The sequence below is a fragment of the Protopterus annectens genome, chromosome 2.part1 (genome assembly GCF_019279795.1).
Source record: "Protopterus annectens isolate FY-2018-M chromosome 2.part1, PAN1.0, whole genome shotgun sequence".
NCBI classification, from domain to species: domain Eukaryota; kingdom Metazoa; phylum Chordata; order Ceratodontiformes; family Protopteridae; genus Protopterus; species Protopterus annectens.
Window position 1 is genome coordinate 645,552,859 of NC_056729.1, and position 21,699 is coordinate 645,574,557.

The 21,699-nt window shown below is 41.0% G+C and overlaps 1 protein-coding gene across 1 annotated transcript in view; it reads left to right on the forward strand.

Annotated features, from left to right (window-relative positions):
- The window catches only part of TRAM2 (translocation associated membrane protein 2), an 895,653-nt gene that overhangs the window by 549,826 nt on the left and 324,128 nt on the right, over window positions 1-21,699 (forward strand). The window contains exon 6 of the mRNA XM_044062384.1: window positions 1,135-1,219. Coding sequence (XP_043918319.1) covers window positions 1,135-1,219 — 85 coding nt within the window. The remainder of the gene's footprint in view (window positions 1-1,134; window positions 1,220-21,699) is intronic.

The following is a 21,699-nucleotide window of genomic DNA, read 5'->3' on the forward strand; positions in this document are numbered from 1 at the left end:
TTTTTGGTCGTCCGATGTAGACAAGGGATAGAATAGTTTTATGAGTACCTGTGTGAACATATTTACATTTATGGTTGCATTGTCTAATGTGGGATTTAATGGAAAGTATTTTATTTAATAACTACATTTACTTTGAAGGAAGAATATTACATCAAAAAAAGGCATAGTCATGGGAGCCGCACGTTTCCCTGTTTTTGTCGATATGTTCATGGCATACTGGGAAAGTTTATATGTATTTAAATCTAGGTTTCAAGATGCATGGAAACTGTATGGCATTATTTGGATGATGTATGTATTTTTTTGGGTAGATACCAAAGAGCATCTTAACATAGTCTTCCAGTATATCATTGGGAGCACAGATTTAGATTCACTATGCAGCACTCAAACACAAACATATTTTATTTGGATGTGGAAATAAAGAAAGATAAGTCTAATATATTAACTTCCAACATGTTTAGGAAGCCTAAATATTTGAATGCACTCTTGCATTTCAGTAGTTTTTACCCGAAGTTTCAGAAAAAGGCCCTGATTAAGATTAGCATGGATAATTACTGATTTAGATACAACTTGGTATAATGGTTGAGAACTGATGATGTCTCTGTAGTAAAGATGAAAGTGCTGTGGATGTTTTTAACTTTATTTTTTGACATTAAATGCATCCTGTGACATGTGTTGGGCTCGTGACTGACTTATTGGTTGTTTTGCTGCTTTGATCAGAAGATAGGTATGTGTGTTGTTGGCTGGGTTGATAAGCATAAAGAAAACAGTTAACAGCAGGAATAATATAATTTTACTTCAGTAAGAATACTTTAGACTTCACTGTTTTAAATCTGTTCTTTTGTAGTAAAGGGAGCTTGAGTTGTTTGAGAGAAGTCAGGACAGAGCTGCTCTTCTGTTTTGAATACTTAAACACTGAGTAAACAGAAGAAGTTGTATGTGGAAATCAGATGTCATGATAGGGAGATGATAGATTCAAAGTGAAGAAGATCAGCAGGATATAAATGCTTTTTATCAATCCTTCTTATGTTTTCTCCTGAATTTTCCTGTCCCCTTTTTTATAACATTAGTGCACAATTTTCATTCTGCCATTGGACTACTTTCACTGTCTGTTCATCACATTTTTCTTGTCTTCAGATTTCAGGTCAAATTTTTCTACCTTTGTCAGCTAGCCTATTGGCTGCATGCACTGCCTGAGCTTTACTTCCAGAAGGTCCGAAAAGTAAGTACTTATTGTGCTGTGTTTTGGTTTCTTGTGCTGCATTATTGATTTTTCAAACCATCTTTGTATTAATGACGCTGATAAAATGCTGTAGCTTTTTAAAGGTAAAGTGAGTTTTAGCTGGCACACCGCAAGATGGAAGCATGTTCCTTTCCATCTGTTCATCCATCCACCCACAATCCCCTTTTTGCTTTTGGGGTCAGGATGTCATTTCAACAGTGACAATCATCTGGAGCCAATGTTTGCACTGCCAGGTGGCTAGACCTGCTGTGGTGTTATTCCATACGACAAGCACACTCCCACTTGCAGCCAGTTCAGTGTGTCCAGTCCTGTCTTTGGAATTTGGAAGGAAGCCAGAGCACCTGGATAAAACGCACACAAACAGAGTCGTCGTGTAGTCTCCACACAGAAGACACCCCAGCCAAGAACAGAACCGGAGACCCTCTTGCTGTTAGGCAACAGTGCTTCCTGCTGTGCCATTGCCCACTCATACAGGTTTGTTCCTTTCCCTTGATGTTAAATTATGGAACTAGTTCCATGACATTGGAAGGAGATTGTTTATAGTGCTAAGAGGCACATAATGCCCATGTACTGGGATGTCTTCTGTTGGTTAGTAGTGAAGGTGTTTTGAGAATGTGTAGCCTCACAGTGGTTGCATACATTTATGAAGTATTTGAAGCAACAGCAATAGACAGTTATCTCAAACAATAAGAGGAGGTTTATTTTATTTTACTGTGGAATTCATCCTCCTCCCACATCTTGCATACTATCAAATTCTGCTTCAGAACCAGTACAAATGATTACCCTTTTACTCGGCCAGCCATTGGAGGAAGCCGTTTCTTAGATTTTTCTAATGAGGGCATGGAGAGGAGTAGTAGAATACCATATTATGATGGATTTTAGCAGCGCAATAGCCTAAAATGATGAAGGGATACTGGCACAGTTAGTGTATGTACGGATGGTAACAAAGACAGTTAAAGATGGAGTGGTACATTCACGTATATGTACGGATGTTAACAAACACAGTTAAAGAAGAATGAAGAGAGCTGACTTCTGTCTGCAGTAGAAATGATGAAGGTTGTTGGGCTGTTGAATGGTCCGCTACAGTTAATAATGGTGTGTGTTTAGGACTTCTGCCTTTACTTGTCGGGGGAGGAGTTAGAGAGGCTGCCTAGTATAATACGTGTTGTCGTACTGTGCATTGTTCCTAGAGAAAGTGCTGTAGACTGGAAACTCAACTGAGCATTTTCTTTTGTTGCCAGGTATCTGCTCATTACTGAGCCAGTGCAGTGAGAGCAGGTTAATGCCCAATGGGAAGTCAGCTAATTTATTTTCTTTACTGTTGCAAAAAGAGGACAAATGGGCTTTTTATGTAGGCAGCTTCAGGCATATAGTTGTGCTACTTTCTTTTTTGAATTTATTCCCGGAGCACTAACTTCTCTTTCTTCTTACTCCCGAATTTTGTCTTCAGATTATACCTGTGAACATGATTTTTGTATTAGTCATACATGTATGGTGGTGATGTTACTGAATAGGTATTCATACACTATTCCAAATTCTCCAGTACATTTATGCATATGCATGCATGGATCCCTATCAGTTAATCAAGTTTTCAGAAAGTCGAATTTCTTATGGTTGAGACCATATGATCGAGTTTTTGAAAACTCAAAACTTTTGAATGGAAATCACGATACAGCAAGGATCGGGAAATTTACCTTTTTCTTCACTGTAGTGCAGTCTCTGAGTTGGTTTATATAATTTGCAGGGGGGTGGCTTATGAGTTTCTGAAAACTCAATCATCTGACATAGATCTGCATGCACATATGTATGTATGTATGCTGTGGTAAATTCAGTCCAGCTTGATTTGTCGTATCATTCCAGGAAAAATTACTTAATATAAAAATAGCATCCCTGTGTGAAGTGTATCAAGCCCCTGTTGAGCCTCCATGGAGGGTGCTATATACACTGCAGCACTCTTCTTAATATAACATTCTCAGAATCCATCATGGTTGGTGTAAAGGAATAAAGCCCTGATTTTGTCTTGGGTTGCTGTTGTTTATCATCTTTGGCACCTGCTGGAGCTGGCATGAGGGAAGGGAAGGAATTAAAGAACTTGGACTACTCACCTCTCTTCAGTGAAAGAGGGTGGGTGATGTGTTGTGTGGGTAGGCCTTTCCTGTGTCCATGAAGAGTCCAAGATTTGGACCGCTGGCTAATCTAGGCGAGCAGGTGATTTTTGATCATAGCCTCTTTTAAGGGAGGGGAAGTGGAAATAGACTTATGCCACACATTATAGTACATAGTGACCTCTCTAAGATGCACTAGCATGTGGGGGGGGGGGTTAGGGTCAACACTTCTAAGCTGGAAAACCTGTGAGCAGGTGTGGTGGCTTTACTGACCTTTTAAACTTATGCTGTCAGCTAGATGGTGGTGGGGGAGCTGGTGACACTGAGAGTTGGGGTTAACCCTGTAGTGCTGCAGAAGTATGCAGATTGGGATGTAATTGCTCACGGGGGTGTACTGCACTACTGCAAATGCACAACCCCCTATTTTTCACTTCACTGACACTGCATAAAAATGTGTTTGGAGTACATAATATAAAAGATTTTGTGAGGGGACACTGATTTCCATGTTCTGGAAATGTTAACGGTGCTATGTGTATACCTCATGATGTAAAAATCCTTCTGTTGCCATCACGTGCAAGATACTTAATGTCCTTTCAAATTATTTATAATTCAGAGTTTTTAATGTTTAAAGCAACATTGAATGATTCTTTATTTGCCTTTTAGATAATTCTTTAACAGTAGAAAAGGAATTCTTTGTGTGCCTGTACTTATATAATCCCACACATGAGCTATGCTGGCAAAGGAGAACATAGTAGGGAAAATTAAATTTAATCAGTAATGTAATGTTCGTGAATCCAGTGTGTTCCCTTTGGGTAGAGGTGAGAATAGCAACTAATCTAGTAGTTAGGAGTTTAATTAATGCTCAAAAGTGTAACTAGATACTGTAAATTCCAAAAAACGTACAAATTATTGCATTGAAACTTACAGTAGTTTCTTCAAGGTTGCTGAACCTCATTGGTAAAGCAGTATTCTGTTACTCCGAACTGAGTAACCTCAGAGTTCATATATTAGAGTCACAGGAGTGGAGTGCGCAGGAAGTTCATCCCTGCAAAAGTGCATTTATGCATTTTTTTGTGCCCTTGATTTACTGACATTGATCTATTGTTTATCTTTGCAGGTGTACCTCAGTCAGTACTTAAGAGTTACGTTCTGTTCACTAGATGCTTATGGAGACACTCCCACCTCTCAACTTTCCCTGATTTTTGACTCAAATTTTAGCTCTGTCCCTCTTAATTCCTCCTAAAATTGATGACTTTTGGCGAAAAGATGGTGAATTGCATTTAATAAATAATGGCAATAATTAAAGTTAGACTTATTTTACTTAAGAAAATGTATATTAATTCACATTATGTGATTCTGTCAATATTTCAAATTAACTGTACTAATATTTCAAAAAGTGACCCTGATTCTGTTAGGATTTGTCCCTGATTCTTTTGAGAGTGAGGGCTTTTTAGTGGCTGTTCATACCATTTTTTTCTTTGTTTTAATCTTTTCTAAGTGCAGTGTAATGGTTTTAAGGATTAACTGTAACAATGGCATTCATACTGCTTGGGATTTAGGTTCAATGAGGTGTCTGTACATCCAATCTGATTTCCAGAACTGATCTCTTCACACCACAAACATAAGTAGGGATGCTCAGTCAAAGAAAGAACAACAGCCTAGGCAACTTTTTGATGCACAGACCATTCAAAATTCTGCCTTTTTGTTTTGTCTGATTGCCTTCCTGAGAACTGCATTAAGTGCCCAGAGCTGGGATTTCTTTCCTTTTTCTCAGATTTTGTGGAGTTGTATTGTTCTTATTGAAGTAATTTTTATTGAGATCTTTTCTTTTGTAATATTGAGGATCTTTCAGAAGCTAATAATGCCCAGGAAAATATCATCAGAAGTTGCACCTGTAGGAGACAAGTTTCTCTAAGAGTACTACTACCCTTCATTATCTTTTTTAATGTAAGATCTACAAGATTTTGCCTTGTGTACACTTCTGCCTTTAATAAGATATTTCTGTTTCACAATTCATCTAACCTGAAGACATTCCTTTAACAATTAAGTGTTGCACTGGGCTGATAGAATCCCCCCCCCCCCCCCCACTAGGAGAGCTTTTTGCCAGCAGTTCAGATAAAGTGCATAAAATAAAGAGCCACAGGAATATGGATGAGCATAACACACTAGTACTGAACGCTCCTGTGGGTGAAGAGCCGAGAGACCTTACTAACCATGTCAGCTGTGGACGACCTTGATAGGTGTGCGACCGGTATGGTATAATCTTGTCTGCTCCAGTCCTAGTGCCAATTTTTGTACTTCCCTGCCTGTCATTGTTTTTTCAATAGTTAGCAGTAGGACAGCAATCTTACAGCTAAGTCACTGCACCCATATGCTGCATCACAGTTGATACCAATTCTAGATAGGTCCACCAGGGCCTGGCTATAGTGCTTGTCACTAGGAGCACTGCTGTTCTTTTCTTCTAGGAACCTGATACCACAGCAAAGGGGCTAATAGTTGCTAGATCTATAGAAAGCACAAGCCCAGTGGGGATCTTCAGCCTTATATCCTGCCCCACAGACCCCCCCCCCACCGGCTTGGATGGTCCACTCTAATCAGCTGTGGTAGAAGAGTTTCATTTCATGTCATAGAATCCATAGTCCACCAACTTTTCTAAAGCAGCTCTCTGTCTGAAAGAAATGGCATCTTTGGACAAGCCAAGGGTAAACAAAAGCTCTTACCAAATACGTTTTCTGACTGGTGATAGGAGGATGTAACCTATTGCTATCAGGCTTTTTCCCCAGGGTTAAATCAAAAAGCGCCTTAGAGACTCTCTCTCTTTTCTCCATATGGGTATTTTTTTCTTTGGGGTGACCCAAACTTAAGACAATAACATGTTAATTGGGGGAGGGAAGTTGTGAATTCTTACATACCCACAAAACATAACTTGAACTGCTTGGGTATTGAAAAGTCCAAGCTGATAGCTATTCTTCCAGTCTTTGAAGCATTCAAAGGTGCTTTATTAAATGCTTCTGTTGTGCTGGATGCCCCAGCACCCTTGACGTCTCAACGCACCTGCAGATTCTGCAGTGACTTCGGTCAGTGCTGAAAGGGTTCACCTAAAACAGTTGTTTTTGCTTGCCCATTATTAATCATTTTGAGTACAGAATGTAAAGCATTAACTTTTTCTGTCATTTTTCTTTATACACTTGTTTATCGTGTTTTACTAAATATTTGAATTTTTAATTTGTACAGTGCTTTAGTTCACATACTTAACTTGTTAAACCCTAGTGATACCTCCAAGCAGTTCTCTAAGATCAGCTCACAGCTAGGAAGATGCCATCCAGTTTTGACTGTATCTTACCTCTTCCTTTCTCCTTCTAGATATCACCTCCTACACACAGACATACTCCTTGGAGGGAGACTGGCTTTTTTTTGAAAGAAATTAAGTCCATACTGACCACTGATCTCTAGGTAAGGAAAATGATTGCTTCAGGGTAAAAATCAATTTAAGGCATTCCTTCCATTCATAGGATTGCCTCCCTTGTCCACATACCATGCAGTGGTAGTGGGTCTTGTCTTAGGTCATCTTTTCTTACTAGGAGTCATAGAAAGGGTTCAATTGCCACAACAGGAGCATTCATGGCTTTCTTGGCGCCTGTGAAGGATGGTTGTTTGGGGGGGGGGGGGCACACTGGATCTGTGCAAATAAAAACAAGTTCTTGAAGTTAAAGTTTTGGATGTTAACTCTATATCCCTTTTCACTCTGAATTTCTAGTATGAAGGAAGTCTGCCTGAGCATCCTTATTTAGAGGGAACACAGGAGTTTCATAGCAGAGATGGGGCATTTCTAGCTGTTATTTCTTGCCGTTTCAGCTGTCCAGTGCTCCCTGGATATTCACTGAAGCTTAATGTCATTCACAATTGAATGATTGAAGGGTAGTCATAGCCTTGCTGTGTCAATAACTTCTTGACAGCTGTATCCCCCTGGAAGAGTTGTTGAGAGCAGTATCTACTGAAAGACTAGCCTGATTATTTCCTTCTTGAAGTCTGGGAGAAGACTATTTCTGAAGGGATAGCATTAACCATCGAATTAAGCAGGCCATCTTTGTCTGTCTTTAAAAAATATAGCCTTTTGTTTATATCATTTGTAAAGAAGACTTGCATGATAACACGATCCAGCTGCAAAGCAATGGAATACATCTGAATTTCTATTTTATTGATTCTTTTACTCAGTTTTACATTAAGAAACAGTGGTACCTGCGAAACATAATGCAGCACAACTTCCCATCCATTGGGGAGATAGTTCTGCTTTTATTACTGTTGATATAGAGAGAGTTAAGCTGGGGGCAACTGAGGTGCAGCCCAATCCAGGGATGCCATTTGGTCCCCCAGACCTGGATATAGATGCCAAAAATCTTACTTGCAGAAGTCATACAGATGCATTGAAACAATGGGGGAGGTGAAACAACCAGGACATATCTTTGTCAAAGAGATACTAACCTTGATCTCTGATCTTTAGGTGCTCAAGTTAGATTTGAGGCCAGAGGTCAACAAGTTGATTACAGACAGCATTATCTTCATGTGCATAAACAGGTAGGGAGAACCCATCCTTGGTGACTTTGCAGGATGGCCGTGGTAATCTGGGATCTGGCAGTTTAGCTCAAGCATTAAAGCTACCTTCATCCTTTAGTCTGATTTTCTCCTCTTCTACTTTTATGTTCTGTGACTCTGAGCAAGTCACTTAACTAGACAGTACTTCATGGTTATCTCTGAGAAGGGAAACTTGCATCTAGTCGACTTGCCTAGTTAACAAGCAAGTTAAAATAAAGAAACTTAACAGAAACTCCATCATCTGACCTGTTATATTCCTTCAGACCAGAAGTCTTTAACAGACCAGCCGACCAAGTTCATTTCCAGTTTCATTGAATAGATGGCCATGTATTCCATGGTTTAACAGTAAATTGGGAGATGTCAAATTTAGGTCTGTTGACATCCTGTCAGACTCGCCAAATAAGTAAGCTTTACTGGAAGTCCACATGTGAGGAGGCCAGAGTATTGCATGTCTCTTTAAATCCAGTGGATTGGGAGACTCCCTTGTGCATTCTCCATTTCCCATATTAACAAGAATTCTATTAGTGCACAAGAAAGAGCAAATCTCATGCTGTTAACCTTTCTGGCTAAGGCAGCACTGGTGTTCCAAGCTAATATAGTTGAGCAAACAAGTGCCTCTAATCTTTCTAACTCCTGGCACATTACCAACTTAGTGATGGGGAACCTTAGTACATACAAATCTAATGACCTTCATAGTAGCAGCCTAGATATTGAATTATTTATTTATTTGTTTGTTTTTGTTTACCAGGAAAGTCCAACTGAATAATTTCCATTTTCAGCGGAGGCCTGGGGAGAAAAGCTCCATTTACTTACACTGAATTATACTAAGTTCCAGTCAAACATAGTGTAGTTATATTTCCATTTACATTTATAGACAAACAATAGTTACATTTATACATTCTGAGATTTTACAAAGATGGAAGTTACTAAAGAAAAAAGCACATGTGCAACTTAGTGGATTGTACAGGCAGCAGTTGTGTATAAAAATTGTTGTCATTTCAGTAAGAGGTTAAGAATATTATGTTTAAAGAGAGTATTTGGAGAGTATCGTACAGTGAAGACAACATTTTAACCTTGTTTTGTAAGCATGTACAGGACCGTGATTGGTTAAGATGCTGTTTAAGCAGTGGTTTAAAACTACTGAGTTTATCGGAGAATTTTATTTGGGTGGGGATTCTATTCCAGAGTTTAGCAACGTACTGGGAGTAGAGCAAATTTCCTGCAACGGTTTCACTTCATAATCTCGAATTACTGAAATCCTGAATTTCAGTAACCCGAGACTATAAAGTCAAACCATTCACAAAACCAAAACCCACAATCCCGAATCACACACTCACGAACATACATACACCATACACCACATAACACACACATCATTCCACCCACAGCACACAAACCACACAACCCTACACTACATATAAGCAGGGGGCAAGCCCCCCTGTACCCCCCCATGTGGGGGCTGCGCCTCCCACAACCCCCTACTTATATATACCAACTCCGAGGTCGCATATAACATAAAAAACCTCACACCACGTCATCCTCCACTCGCTCGCACACAAATACACATCCCACATACACAAACACCAACAAATCCAATGCTCACACTCGCACCTCCCTACCCTTATCCACACATACAATGTACAAAAACACACACAAACACTCAGTCACCTGCAATTTCAGGCACCATAACACTACACGCGACACACCGGAAATGCATAAACGCGGATTCAAGATATTCAAATTCACTGTTATGCACTTTCAGCATTCTGGTTTTCGGCTTCATGGTCTCGAATTACTGAAATTCAGGATTTCAGTAATTCAAGATTCTGAAGTGTAACCCCTGCAAGACATTGTAACTAGAATGGAGGTCACTTGCTGGGCAGTAATAAGATTTGTAGTGCAGGAACTTTTTTTCTGGATAATGAATGAGTTTGTGTGCTGTAGTTAGTTGTGAATATGTTAGAAGTATAATCTCTCTCTCGAGCATTTTTCCAAACAAAGTATTACTTATCCTGCAGTGGGACAGGAGTTACAGCTTTCATGAAGTCTTAACCAACCTAAATGTTACAGATTCTTTGCTTGCTGTTCAGACCATAGCATTGTGCTTATGGTAGCTTCTATCTCCGAGATCCTGCTTGATTTAGCACATCTGTATGTGAAAGGACTGAAGTGTGTCAACTCAAGTGCACCTGCCAGCTATTGCATATTCTCTGCCTTTGGATCCTGTATTGACATGTCATCTGATGATCAAAAAGTTATTGAAGCAGTACTTCACTTGAGACCCCAGGATATCAGTGTTTCCTTTTGGGGATGTAAATTTTATAGCAGAAAACTTGAACTATTTAAGCCTGAAGATGCATCATACCAAAAATCCTTATGGGAGACTGTATTCCCAGTGAAGGTTAACCTTAGCAAGGATCTTAAGAGCTGCAGGCCATAATGTGTAATGAACTCAGTACAGACTTCATACATGGACAAGGTGGCTCTTATGACCAAATTTTCTTTCATGTTCAAAGTGGTGTCATTACTGTTATTGAATTAAAACACACAACTACCAGTGTTTTGCCCAAAACCTCAAAACAAGAAAAACTATAAATTTTCTAAAGGTTGCGGTATTTTGTTAAAGGAAGTAAGAGCTTCAGGCATACTGAGCAGCTTTTCATTTCTTTCTTACTAGGGAAGCACTTTTCATTTTGCTGGCATATTGTATTGTCTTTTGTGTTGTTCAGTTTGATAAGACCCTACAGACGCAGGTTAAAGTACACTCTCTATTAGGACAGCAGCCTGTATTGCTGCCTTTCTTGGAAATGTCAGACCAGAGTAAATCCTGAAGCTGAATAGGATTTGACATTGTAGTCTTGCAAGACATGTGGATTCTGTTTACCTAGATCTGTGGTTCTTATGTCCTTTGATTGCCTACTACTTAAGTACTCTTCCCAAGCATTATATGGATGGTATGGTAGAAAATTGCAATTCAGAAAGACATGTCATCAGTCTGGTACATAAACAAACAAGGGGAACCAAATCTTACTCCCTATGTTGAGAGGCCTTGAGAGTATGGCAATGGGCAAACTCCACCCAGTGCTTTCTAATAGCAACGCACATCCCGGGGAAGTCCAACTTGATAGCAGACAAGCTGAGCAGAGCAATTCTGTTGCCTTGTGAGTGGTCCCTGAAGAAAGAAGTTGTGGAAGGGATATTCCGCAGATGGGGCCAGCCTTGCTGCGATCTCTTTGCCATGCCAATAAACACTAAATTCAGCAGCTATTTAGCCCTAATTCCCGTGCTAGGGGAAGCCCCAAGGGACACACTTGTACACGATTGGCCCCCAGGTCTACTTTATGCCTTTCCACCATTATCCCTAATACCCAAGGTTTTGCAGAAAGCCAGTTCTCTGGGAAGGACCATCATTCTGATAGCCCTCTACTGGCCTCGCCAGATCTGGTTCCCCTTTCTTCGGTCTCATCTATTGGAAGAGCCTTGGATCTTGGACCCAGTTCCAAACCTCCTGACCCACTCACTGGGGGCTCTTTATCCATCCCTTCAGTCACTCAAATTGGCAGCTTGGCTGGTCTGATTCCAAACATAGCCAAGCTTCAGAATCTTTCAGATGTAGTGCAGCATATTTTGACATTCTCACAAATCCTCCACAAGAAGACTATATCTCAGCAAATGGGAAAAGATTCTCAATATGGGCCTTACAAATCATATTGATCCTTATTTAGTTCCAGTAGCTTCTATTCTGGAATTTTTGACAAAACTTTTTAATGAGGGAGTAGCCTCTGCGACTATTTGAGTTCAATTGGCTGCAATCTCCCACTTTCATCTTGGTGAGGAAGGGTCCAGTGTCATGTCACATAGACATTCAAAGGCATTTCAAAAAGGTGCTATACATTCAAGACCATCCATTAAATCACCTATTTCTCCATGGAATCTAAATTTTGTCCTATCACGTATAATTCTGCCTCCCTTTGAACCAGCCTCTTCATGTGACCTAAAGTGTATCACATAGAAAACCATCTTTCTAGTAGCTATTACTTCTGCTTGGAGGGTATCAGAGTTACAGCCGTTGTCCATTAAACCCCCTTATATGATATTTCATAATGATAGAGTGTCTCTCCTGACAAATCCAACGATATGTTCAGAAACAAATCTCAATCAGACTAGAGTCGCCTGTATTCTTCCCCAAGTATGGCAATAAGGCAGAGTACATGCTGCATAAGCTTGATGTTCATAGACAACTTTGCTTCTATCTAGACAGGACCAAAGATTTTAGGAAAACAGATCAACATTTTGTTATCTTTTCAGAATCCAGGAAGGGTGCTCCTGTTGCAAAAAACAGTTTGTCAAAATGGTTGTCTGATTGTATTTCCTTTACCAATAGTTTAGTGAACACCCCTTTACAGCAAAAGATAAAAGGCCCATTCTACTAGGGCTGTGTCCACTTCCTCTACTTTTTCTGCCAAATTATCAATAGATACAATATGTGCAGCAGCTACTTGATCTAAGCCTCATACCTTCATCACTCATCACAGAGTGGACAGGGCATCCAGGGACAGGGTTTTCTTTGGTTCCACTGTTCTGAAGAAAATACTCCCATGAGCCACCCAAGAAGATGGTGCTTGGGACGCTATCCCATCAGTAAGAATGAAGGCAAGATAGAACAACTTCACATAAAGAAGTTATGTACTCCCCATAATGTTCTGTGTGAGTTGTTCATCTTGCCTTCATTCTTACGTACCACCCTCCAACCCCCTTCCAGGCTCCTTGAGTATCGAGAACCTGAGGTGAGATATGACTGCGACTGACCTTTTTCTAGTGTATTCTATGCTGTTACTATATTGGGAGATGGTTTATACCATGGTTGACAGCAAACAAGATCTGAGGGAAGCATCAGTGCATCATGGGATAGGGAGCATGTCACGAGCTGGTTGAAGACCTCAAGCTTTTGCATTTGACTGAGCCGGAGCTGAGGATTGGCTCTGGACCCATCAGTAAGAATGAGGGCAAGATGAACAACTCACATGGAATGTTATGGTGAGTACATAACTTATTTTATAAATAGAGACTGTATTATGATATCAACACCTTTTTTAAGTAGGACAGTATTCAAATAATTTATATTTAATGTTGCTGAAGCTAGATTGTCATTGTTGGCTATTTCAACTGCACAAAAACTGCCACAAGTCTCTTATATAAATTGATGTTTAGATAACCATCTTGATTATAACTTGGTTGACATAAATAGCCAGAATTTCAGTTGTTGACCCCTACCTAGTATATGGATTTAAATGGTGTTTTTTTTCCATATTCTTGTGTATTATTTGAGAGTAAACCTGTAAATCATTAAGCTCAAGAAACAGTATTATTTTGTAATATTTCTTAGAAACCAAATCCGTATTCGTATATGCATCAAGCTCGTTTAATGAAATTTGTATACAAATGTTTTCACCTGCTTGCAGTGCTTTAACATTTTGTACATATTTGTTATCCAGTAATGCAACCTAATTCTCCTTTGTCAGATTTCATTATTCTTAAGTTCTTGTTAATTATTAGCTCCTTAATGGACTTTGTTTCAGTGCGTGTCATATTGAAATACATTTTGTGGTGCCTCTATTAACAACTTAACATCATCTTTACATTCTGCCTCAAAGATTGATCAGGTGTGATACAGAGGGATGGGTTAATGTTGCTGTTCATTTTTATTTTTAATTCACTAAAAACTTTGGAAAGCAGACCTTGCACAAGAAAGTTAAAATTTAACTTTCTTGTGTATGACTTCAGCTCAGTCAATGTTTTTATGTTTGCCCTTCAAGCAGTAATGAATGAGAAGCCCTTATTTTCAGTAGATATTTGAGTGTCTCACGGTGGTACAGTGGCAGCGTTGTTTTCTCGCAGCAAGAGGTTCTCCTGTTCGATTCACGACTGGAGTGCCTTCTGTGTGGAATCTGCATGTCCTCCCCTCGGTCGAGTGGCCTCTGAAAGATATGTGTGAATGGGTGTGCCTTCGCTGAAGGTTGGGCATCGGGCTGGCAACTCGGCACCATACAAAATCTACTGCCAATCATTAGCGGACCGGAGTTCTGCTGTGGCGACCCCTAACTGGGAAAAGCCGAAGAGACAAACAACACTTTAACATTGGTTTGTAAATAAGACAAGTTGAGTTGTATATCTTCTCTAGATATTGTCTCCCTAGCCATTTGACTGTGATGTTGGATGTTCGGGTGAACATTTGTCGATAGTTTTGTATTCTGGCTGATGCCCTATTGTTTTCATTGCTTGACTCGTCTATTGGACTGAACCAGGTGGGTAGGATCTGTTTATGCCCCACTGCTAGGTGTACTGATTTGTGTGGTAGTGGAGGTTGCTGTAAATAATCAGAATCATTACAACTATTAGTATTAATAAGAGTATCATTAGGAGCAAGAAGCTAGATCCCCTTTATGTGATATTTAAAGTTTTTTTAAGAGAATAAACCTTGCCATCAGTATATTCCTGCTCATTCTTCAACAGGTTGGTTTAACAGAGATAGTGGCCTCATGCCTAACCAGTTTAATGGAAGTTTGATCAGAGTTGGATTTAAACCATTCATATTGTGAATCATATACACTTTCTACATTTAATTGCTCTCTTTCTGGCATTAATTTGTATATACATATACTTCATTATGTTTCTATAGAATGTCCATCAGTTTGTTACTGTTAATTAAATAATCTTTTAAACCTAAAATACTAAAATTAACATGCCTGCAGACCTGCTGCAACTGGATGACTGGCTTCCTAAGGCCTTAGCCTAGAACTCCATAGTGGCAGTCCTCCTGTAAGCAGCAGATGTGGCGGTAGTCCCTAGGGATGACTGCATATTGAAAAAAAAGTCTCACCATGGCCCTGCTTAGAGGAATTTCTTCAGTGGTTTGGAGTGAGATACTTTCCGTTGTTTGCTAGTTTCTCCTTATAAAAGTCATTGGGACCTTGAATGGTGGACAGTTCCCACTAACTACTGCTTGACATTCCCTGTCTTGAGCCAAACACTTCACTGGTCTTGACAGTGGGCTCCTTGTGAACTGGATAAGTTCATCTAGGCTTCCATACTGCAAAAACTGTGGTCCCATTTGGAGGAAGTGCTCTGAATCAACTAGTTAGAGCTCACAGCAGTACTGTTTTATTTCTGGGGATTCTAGTTATTCATTTAGGCAACCAGTTCACAAAGTGTAGTGTGGTAGAAGAACAAGTAAGGTAGCTCGAGGTTATCACCACCATACAGAGAAGCTGGTCTTCTGGCATTGGTTTATAGAAGGGTATCATTTTCTCAGTGTTTCACTTCGTAAGGGAACTAAATGAGATGTTGGATGCTCTGCACTGGGCCTTAAACCCTCACCTCTAGCTCCAGATTTAGAGATCATTCTTTTTAAGATCGTATAGAAGTGAGGCACTCTGAGAGACTGTTTTCTTTCCATTCCCTTTGTTGCAGCAGGGCAACAGCTAGGGTATTGGCGATCATATCAGTTTGCCAAAGGAACTTTCAGCGATTGTTAAAGCTGCAAAAATAACTTGCTGAAAGCCATTTTTAGTGAAACTCAAAACTATTTCCTTTTTTTTTTTTTTTTAAGTAAAGGAGGTAAGCCACCCTGCACCCCACCATGTTAGGTGGACAGCATCACACCCTCTCTCCCCCTAAGTTGTATATACCACTCCATAACTTTACAGCAGTGTGGTAAAAGGCAGACTCCATTGATATTAAAAATGGCTTTCAGTAATTATTAACAGCCCTTTATGGCAAAGAAGGTCATGGCTTCTGATCCTGAAAGCCTCTGTGGTACAGAAAAGTAGAAAACTGTTCAGTCCTAGCCATGGATGCCCACATTTCTGAGGGGACAGCTACCTGCACCCCTGACCCTGGCAACTGTCATAGACCATGTTCTGTCAGACTTTGATGTGAGCTGTCCAAGAAGTATTTTGGCTTTAAGGAATCGATATACTTGGCAGTATATGTCTCCATGTTTAAAATGGTTCTCAGAGCAGTACCCAATTCCCCACATGGTTGGTCAGCCTTCAGGCTGCCCTGGCCTACCTAAGGCATGTGTCAGAATGTTCCATACACCATAACCCTGTTGTTAGCAAGATTGTGTCCCACCATCAACTGTTCAAGCAGGTTTTTCAAGGAGTGCCACTTCTTTGTCCCCCATTGAGGAATGCATCACTTTCCCCTCAGGTGGGATTTGAACTTCATGTTAGACTGGCTTACCCATCTGCCATTTTAACATGCTAGCTCAATATTGTAAAAGACCTTATGTTAACATTTCATGCTTTTGTGTAGGGAACCATATATGACTTTCAAAGTGACGTAGATGTCCATCGGGATGACCCCACAATTCTTCCAAAAGGGGATTCAGAGCTTCTTTGAATTAGTCCAGCTTGTTTCAAGTTCTGTCCATGATAGAAACCACTAATGATTCTCTTGCATATGTTGCGCACTTTCAGCAGACATGTTCTCACACCCAGTGCAAGGAATCCAGCTATTTTTGTGAGATTTCTCCAGGCAGTCCCCTGTCTTTTTCAGGGTCTATATTATTTCGGCAAAATTTAAATATATTGAATATCTTTTCATCAACCCCTTTTCAGCAAAAGCCAAACTCCGTGAACGATTGTTACATCGCAGTTTTTCCCACGATAAGTAACCAGTGGACCAAAGTAACGATCTCATTAAACAAATTTAAAACCCACCCTGGTGGGGCCGAGACCCCCACATACCCCCTAACTAAATATACCTACTACCTACTCTGAGATCGCACTCCAGTGGGGAAAAGAGCAAATTCCTGAAGATGGCCCACTGGTTAATTACCTTGGGAAAAAATTCAGTTTAACAGTCGTTCACAGAGTTTGGCTTTCACTGAAAAGAGGTCAATGAAAAGGTATTTGATGTATTTAACTTTCGTTGAAATAATATAGACCCTGATTTTTTCATCCTGGTAGTGCTGTTTTGGATTCAGTTCATCCATCAGAGAGATACTGTCTTAATATGTAAGCTGACCAATGGAAGGTTTCTCCAGATTGGTCAAGAATACCCTCCTATATCTGACAGTGGGTGAGTGATTCTTCCATTGCCAGTTGTTACTGGAGTTTCCTGTCCATGAAGCGCTTATTTAATGTAGTGTCAGATATTAATTATTTCTTGAATTGCAACAGAACGTTTGCTACTAGCAAGGGGTGAAGTTTGAGGGCTTTTGCTATAATCATGCTTTCATAGCTGGCACATTACATAATAATGTGCACCAGCCAAGCACAGACATCCCAAAGTACGGGATTTTCCTGAAAAAAAATGCAGAATGCTGATTTATGGTGAATTCCCAGCTAGTGACCTATTAAGAAAGGGCCTTTCAAACTGATATGGCAACATTATGTGGTTCTGCTTTGATAGAAGAGTGTACAAATGGAAGAATACTGCAGGTCTTAGCTTCTGGATGTGAAACCTAAATTTTTGCAGGGCGGCTGCACCACCTCCCCCCTCATCTGTATGTTTAGGGACATGTGTGCACGCACCCACACACACACACACACACACACACCTCCAGTGTTGCACAACTGTGGAGAAAAGTGATTAGTACAGAAAACTATTATTTTTTTTCCAGCACTGAAATGGAAAGAGCACTTGCATTGATTTTCTCTGGGAAACCATGATCAAAGAGATGTAACTCATCCAGTTATGATTGCCAAATTGCATGCTCATTTACTTCATACTCAACCACAAGCAGAGAAGCCTTGATCTGATGTAATTTTTCATTCTTCCTCAACAGATGGATTCAGATCTGATCCTCGGATGTGACTCTGCCACTTTTTCCAGCTGTGAAACAGTAATGCTCTCAAACTCTTCCCTTGCCCACAGTGCACTAGTCCCTTAACATCCTCAGATCTCATTTGCCACCTTCCCTTACAGAAGTACCATCAGTGCAAACTCTCGGGTAGTAGTGTTCATGAGTGTATTTTTTCTCTTAGCTTATCTATTTCTTTAAAAGCTTTCTACTTATACATCCTCCCTTGTCTTCTATGCAGTAGTAGTAGTAGTAGTGTAATTCTTCAGTATAATAGTTTGTAATCTTCCTCTTTTTTGCAGTTATTGACACATCCTTGAATTAGGTTCATAGGTAGGTACTAGGCTATCTGCCCAAAGGCATTTATAAGACAAGCCAGAATGTGCTGGCTTTTGCCGCCCCCTTAGATTAGTTCCCTGTGCCTCTTTCCAGCAGAGCCACTGAAGTGATCCCTAGGATAAACTTTCTGTTTCCCATCCACTCGTCAAGGTTTCTCTTGAAGAGTGCTATCGAGGAGCTCTGCCTAATGTAGATTGGAATCTTGTTCCAAAGCATGGGTAGTCTCTGGGACAGGAATCTATCCCTCCAACACGTCCTATTTATTGTTGTGGTAAGGTTTAGATCCCTAGAGTGTGTGGCTCAAGGGGATAAGGTTTTCTTTAGGTGGAGCATGTCCATCAATTCTGGGTTGGACATGGCCTTATATGTCAGGCAGAGATCACCTCTGAGCAGGCGGTATGCAACCGAGTACAGCTGGAGTTTCTTCAGTCGAGCTGCATAGGGCATCTGTTTGCGGCAAGTGATCATCTTGATGAGGTACTCCTCTGGTCTTTCCAGCTGTTGCAGGTGTCTTTTAAGGTACATCCCAAATGGGGCATTGCACTCTATGATGGGTCTGATGAGTGATGAGAGAAGGGGCACAATGACCTCTTTTGATCTGGATGCAAACCCTTTTGTGATTAGTTGGGCCACATAGTAGGATTTTCTAACTACTTTGGCAATGTGATTATCAAAGGAGAGATTACTATCTACTTGGGTCCCCAGATCCCTTATTACATTTTCAATATTTAGGGGACTACCACCTATGTGGTAGTTTGTGGGTACTTTATTATTTCCAAAGGGAATAACTATGCACTTTTTGGCATTTAGCTTGAGGCCATGATTTTGACACCAGGTATCCATCTCAGTGAGACCCTTTTGGAGTATGTCTGTGTCGGCCGGTGAGTCAATTATAGCCCCTAGTTTGCAGTCGTCTGCGAACTTGGTCAGCCATAGTCCTCCTGTGCTTGTCTGTACCTCTGAGAAGTATATGCCGAACAGGAGGGGTCCTAGGACTGAGCCCTGGGGAACACCACTTGTAACCGGTTTAGAGTCAGACATAGCTCCCGCAACTCTCACCATGTGGGTTCTGTCCATGAGCCAACTGGCAACCCATCTTGTGACATAGGGGTTTATGTTCAGGCTGGTGAGCTTGTCTATAATACCAGAATGGGGAATGGTGTCGAAGGCCTTTGCGAGGTCTTGGTAGGCTGTATGTACCACCTTTCCCTCATCTATAGTCTTGGTAACTGTCTCAAAGATGTCCACCAGATTTAGGAGGCATGATCTGCCCTTAACAAAGCCGAACTGGGTAGGGTCTAGTGTTTGGAGGTTCCCAATGTCTCTGTTAATGAGTTCCATGATGATGCGCTCCATAGCCTTGCAGACCAAGCTAGTCAGGCTTATAGTCCCGGGGTCTGTTGTGGCTGTACCTTTGTGGAGCGGAATAACTGTTGCTGTGCACCACTCTATGGGTACATAGCCTGTGGAGAGGCTGAGTTTGAACAGTGTGTTTAGGTGAGGGGTTAGTTCGTCTTTGAGCTCGTGTGGGCCGCAGCCTGGGACACCGTCCGGTCCCATTAATGCTGTGTTTTTGGCTTTGGAGAGGGCTATTTTAACCTGAGTGTCTGTAATTTCAGGGGCTCTACATTCTTCTGGTATGGTTATGGGCCCTTTTGGGGGTAAGAGGGGGATGAAGTTTGCACTGAACCCGTCTGCCAGGATGTTGACAGTTTCGGTTGGTTCAATGTATTTTGTGCCATTCTGCACTAACTCCGAGCAGATCTGAGCATTGCCACGTAGATTCTTGACATAGCTAAAGAATGCCTTGTGGTTATCTTTGGAGTCCTAGGCAAGTTTTCTTTCAAAGCTCGCCTTGGACGATTTTATGAGGGATTGTAGTTTATTGCTGATACTGATCAGGGATGTCTTCCCTTCTTGGGATTTTACTCTTTTCTGTACTAGTTTCCTCCATCTATTGTATAGCTTGTTTGTGGCAGGGGTCCACCAGACTGGTTTCCTTTTCTTCTCCAAACTGAAGAGTGCCTTGAGTGCGTGCATTTTGAGGTTTAGACTTCTGGCATTTAGTATTACCCTCAGATTTTTGTTACTTTTGCTATTTACGGCGGTGGGTTTTTTATGGTGGTGGGTTTGTCTTTTGACCCTTGCCTAAAACAGGCAATATGGGGGTGGCAAGAGCCTTGGCCAGTATTCAAAAGCCTAAGGGTGACAGGTGCAAGCCATCTGTAGCGAAGCAGCATGGCTTGTCGAGCATGTCAACCCAGGCAGACAGACACTGGATACCCTTTGAATGGCACCAGAAACTTAGCCAGTTGTTGAAATTGATAATTTTTTCTTTATACCATGGTATCATTCTTGGTGAGGGCAGGATGCTACTCAGGTTCAGGGTCATACTGGCCTGAGCTGTGTGATCAGAGAGCTCTTCCAAGTCTCTTTTCATGTAGTCCAGTGAGGTACGGCTTAGGTCATTCACACCAACATGCACTATGACAGAGTCGTATTTGTACTTATTCTGGAGTGACCTGAGTGCTTGTGTTGTGGCGGATCATGGCACCCGACAGGCAGCTAACAGTAACCTTCTCCTTATTCAGCCTAGTGAATGAGACGTCATTGTGCCTGACTATAGAGTCACCTATTACTAGTATGTTGGGTATGTTATTTTGCCTTGAGGGCTGTGATTGCGTGGCACACTGGTTTTGTGAAGTATGTGTTTCATGGTTTGTGTTGGGGGGTGGAGGTTGCTTGGATGTCTGCTTTGGAGGGCTCTGTTGCTTTTGCAGATTTTTATTTAGAGCCTCCGAGTATGTTTTTGAGTATTTACGTGTGTTTTTTACCTATGATGGTTTAATGGGTCTATGTGAGACTGGTGGTGTGATGCCAGTATTTCTCTTCTCCTCTTGACTATCTGATCCAGTCTTGGGTTGAGAGAGTTTAGCCTCCAGTTTGTCTGTATAATTGCTTCTCTTGCATGTATTAGTGTTTGGTGGTAGGAGGAGAGGGTTGTTTGTGTACATGAGGCAGTTGTTACATTGCCTCAAAATGCCCAGATTCACCAGTTGGACTGGAGAGTACACCTGAAACTGCCCTTTGAACATGCCTGGATAGGTACAGTAAACTGTTTACTGAATGGCTGGTAAGGTCGAATAGAGAGCCTTGTCATTCTATAGTGCTAGGGTTTATAAGTGCTAGAGTTTTGTGCAAGTGCCGGGCTGAGAAATGAATGGCTTGAGTGCTTAAGTTGAAAGTTTGTCTAGTTCCAAGGGAAAAATTGAAGAGGAGACTTTGTGGAACCGGGAATAGTTATACCCTAGCTAACCGGCGCTGCCCGGCTCGCAAAACTGGGCAATTGAGTTTTTTATAGCAGGGAAATGAAAGAGATAGAAATTAGCCCAAAATGACCAATAAACTACTACTTTCTGACCTGAAACCACTCCTCCAGGGACAGATAGGCTGCTCAAAGCTCCCCTTTCTGACAGGTGAACAGAGAAACTTCTTTCTATTCAAGTAAGTTATGGACAAACTCAGAGATCTGTAACACAGCCCTGAATTCAGCACTAACCTGAAAACTGGACTATACTAGCCTAGAAAGGCGGGAAACAAGTATATGTGGTTTT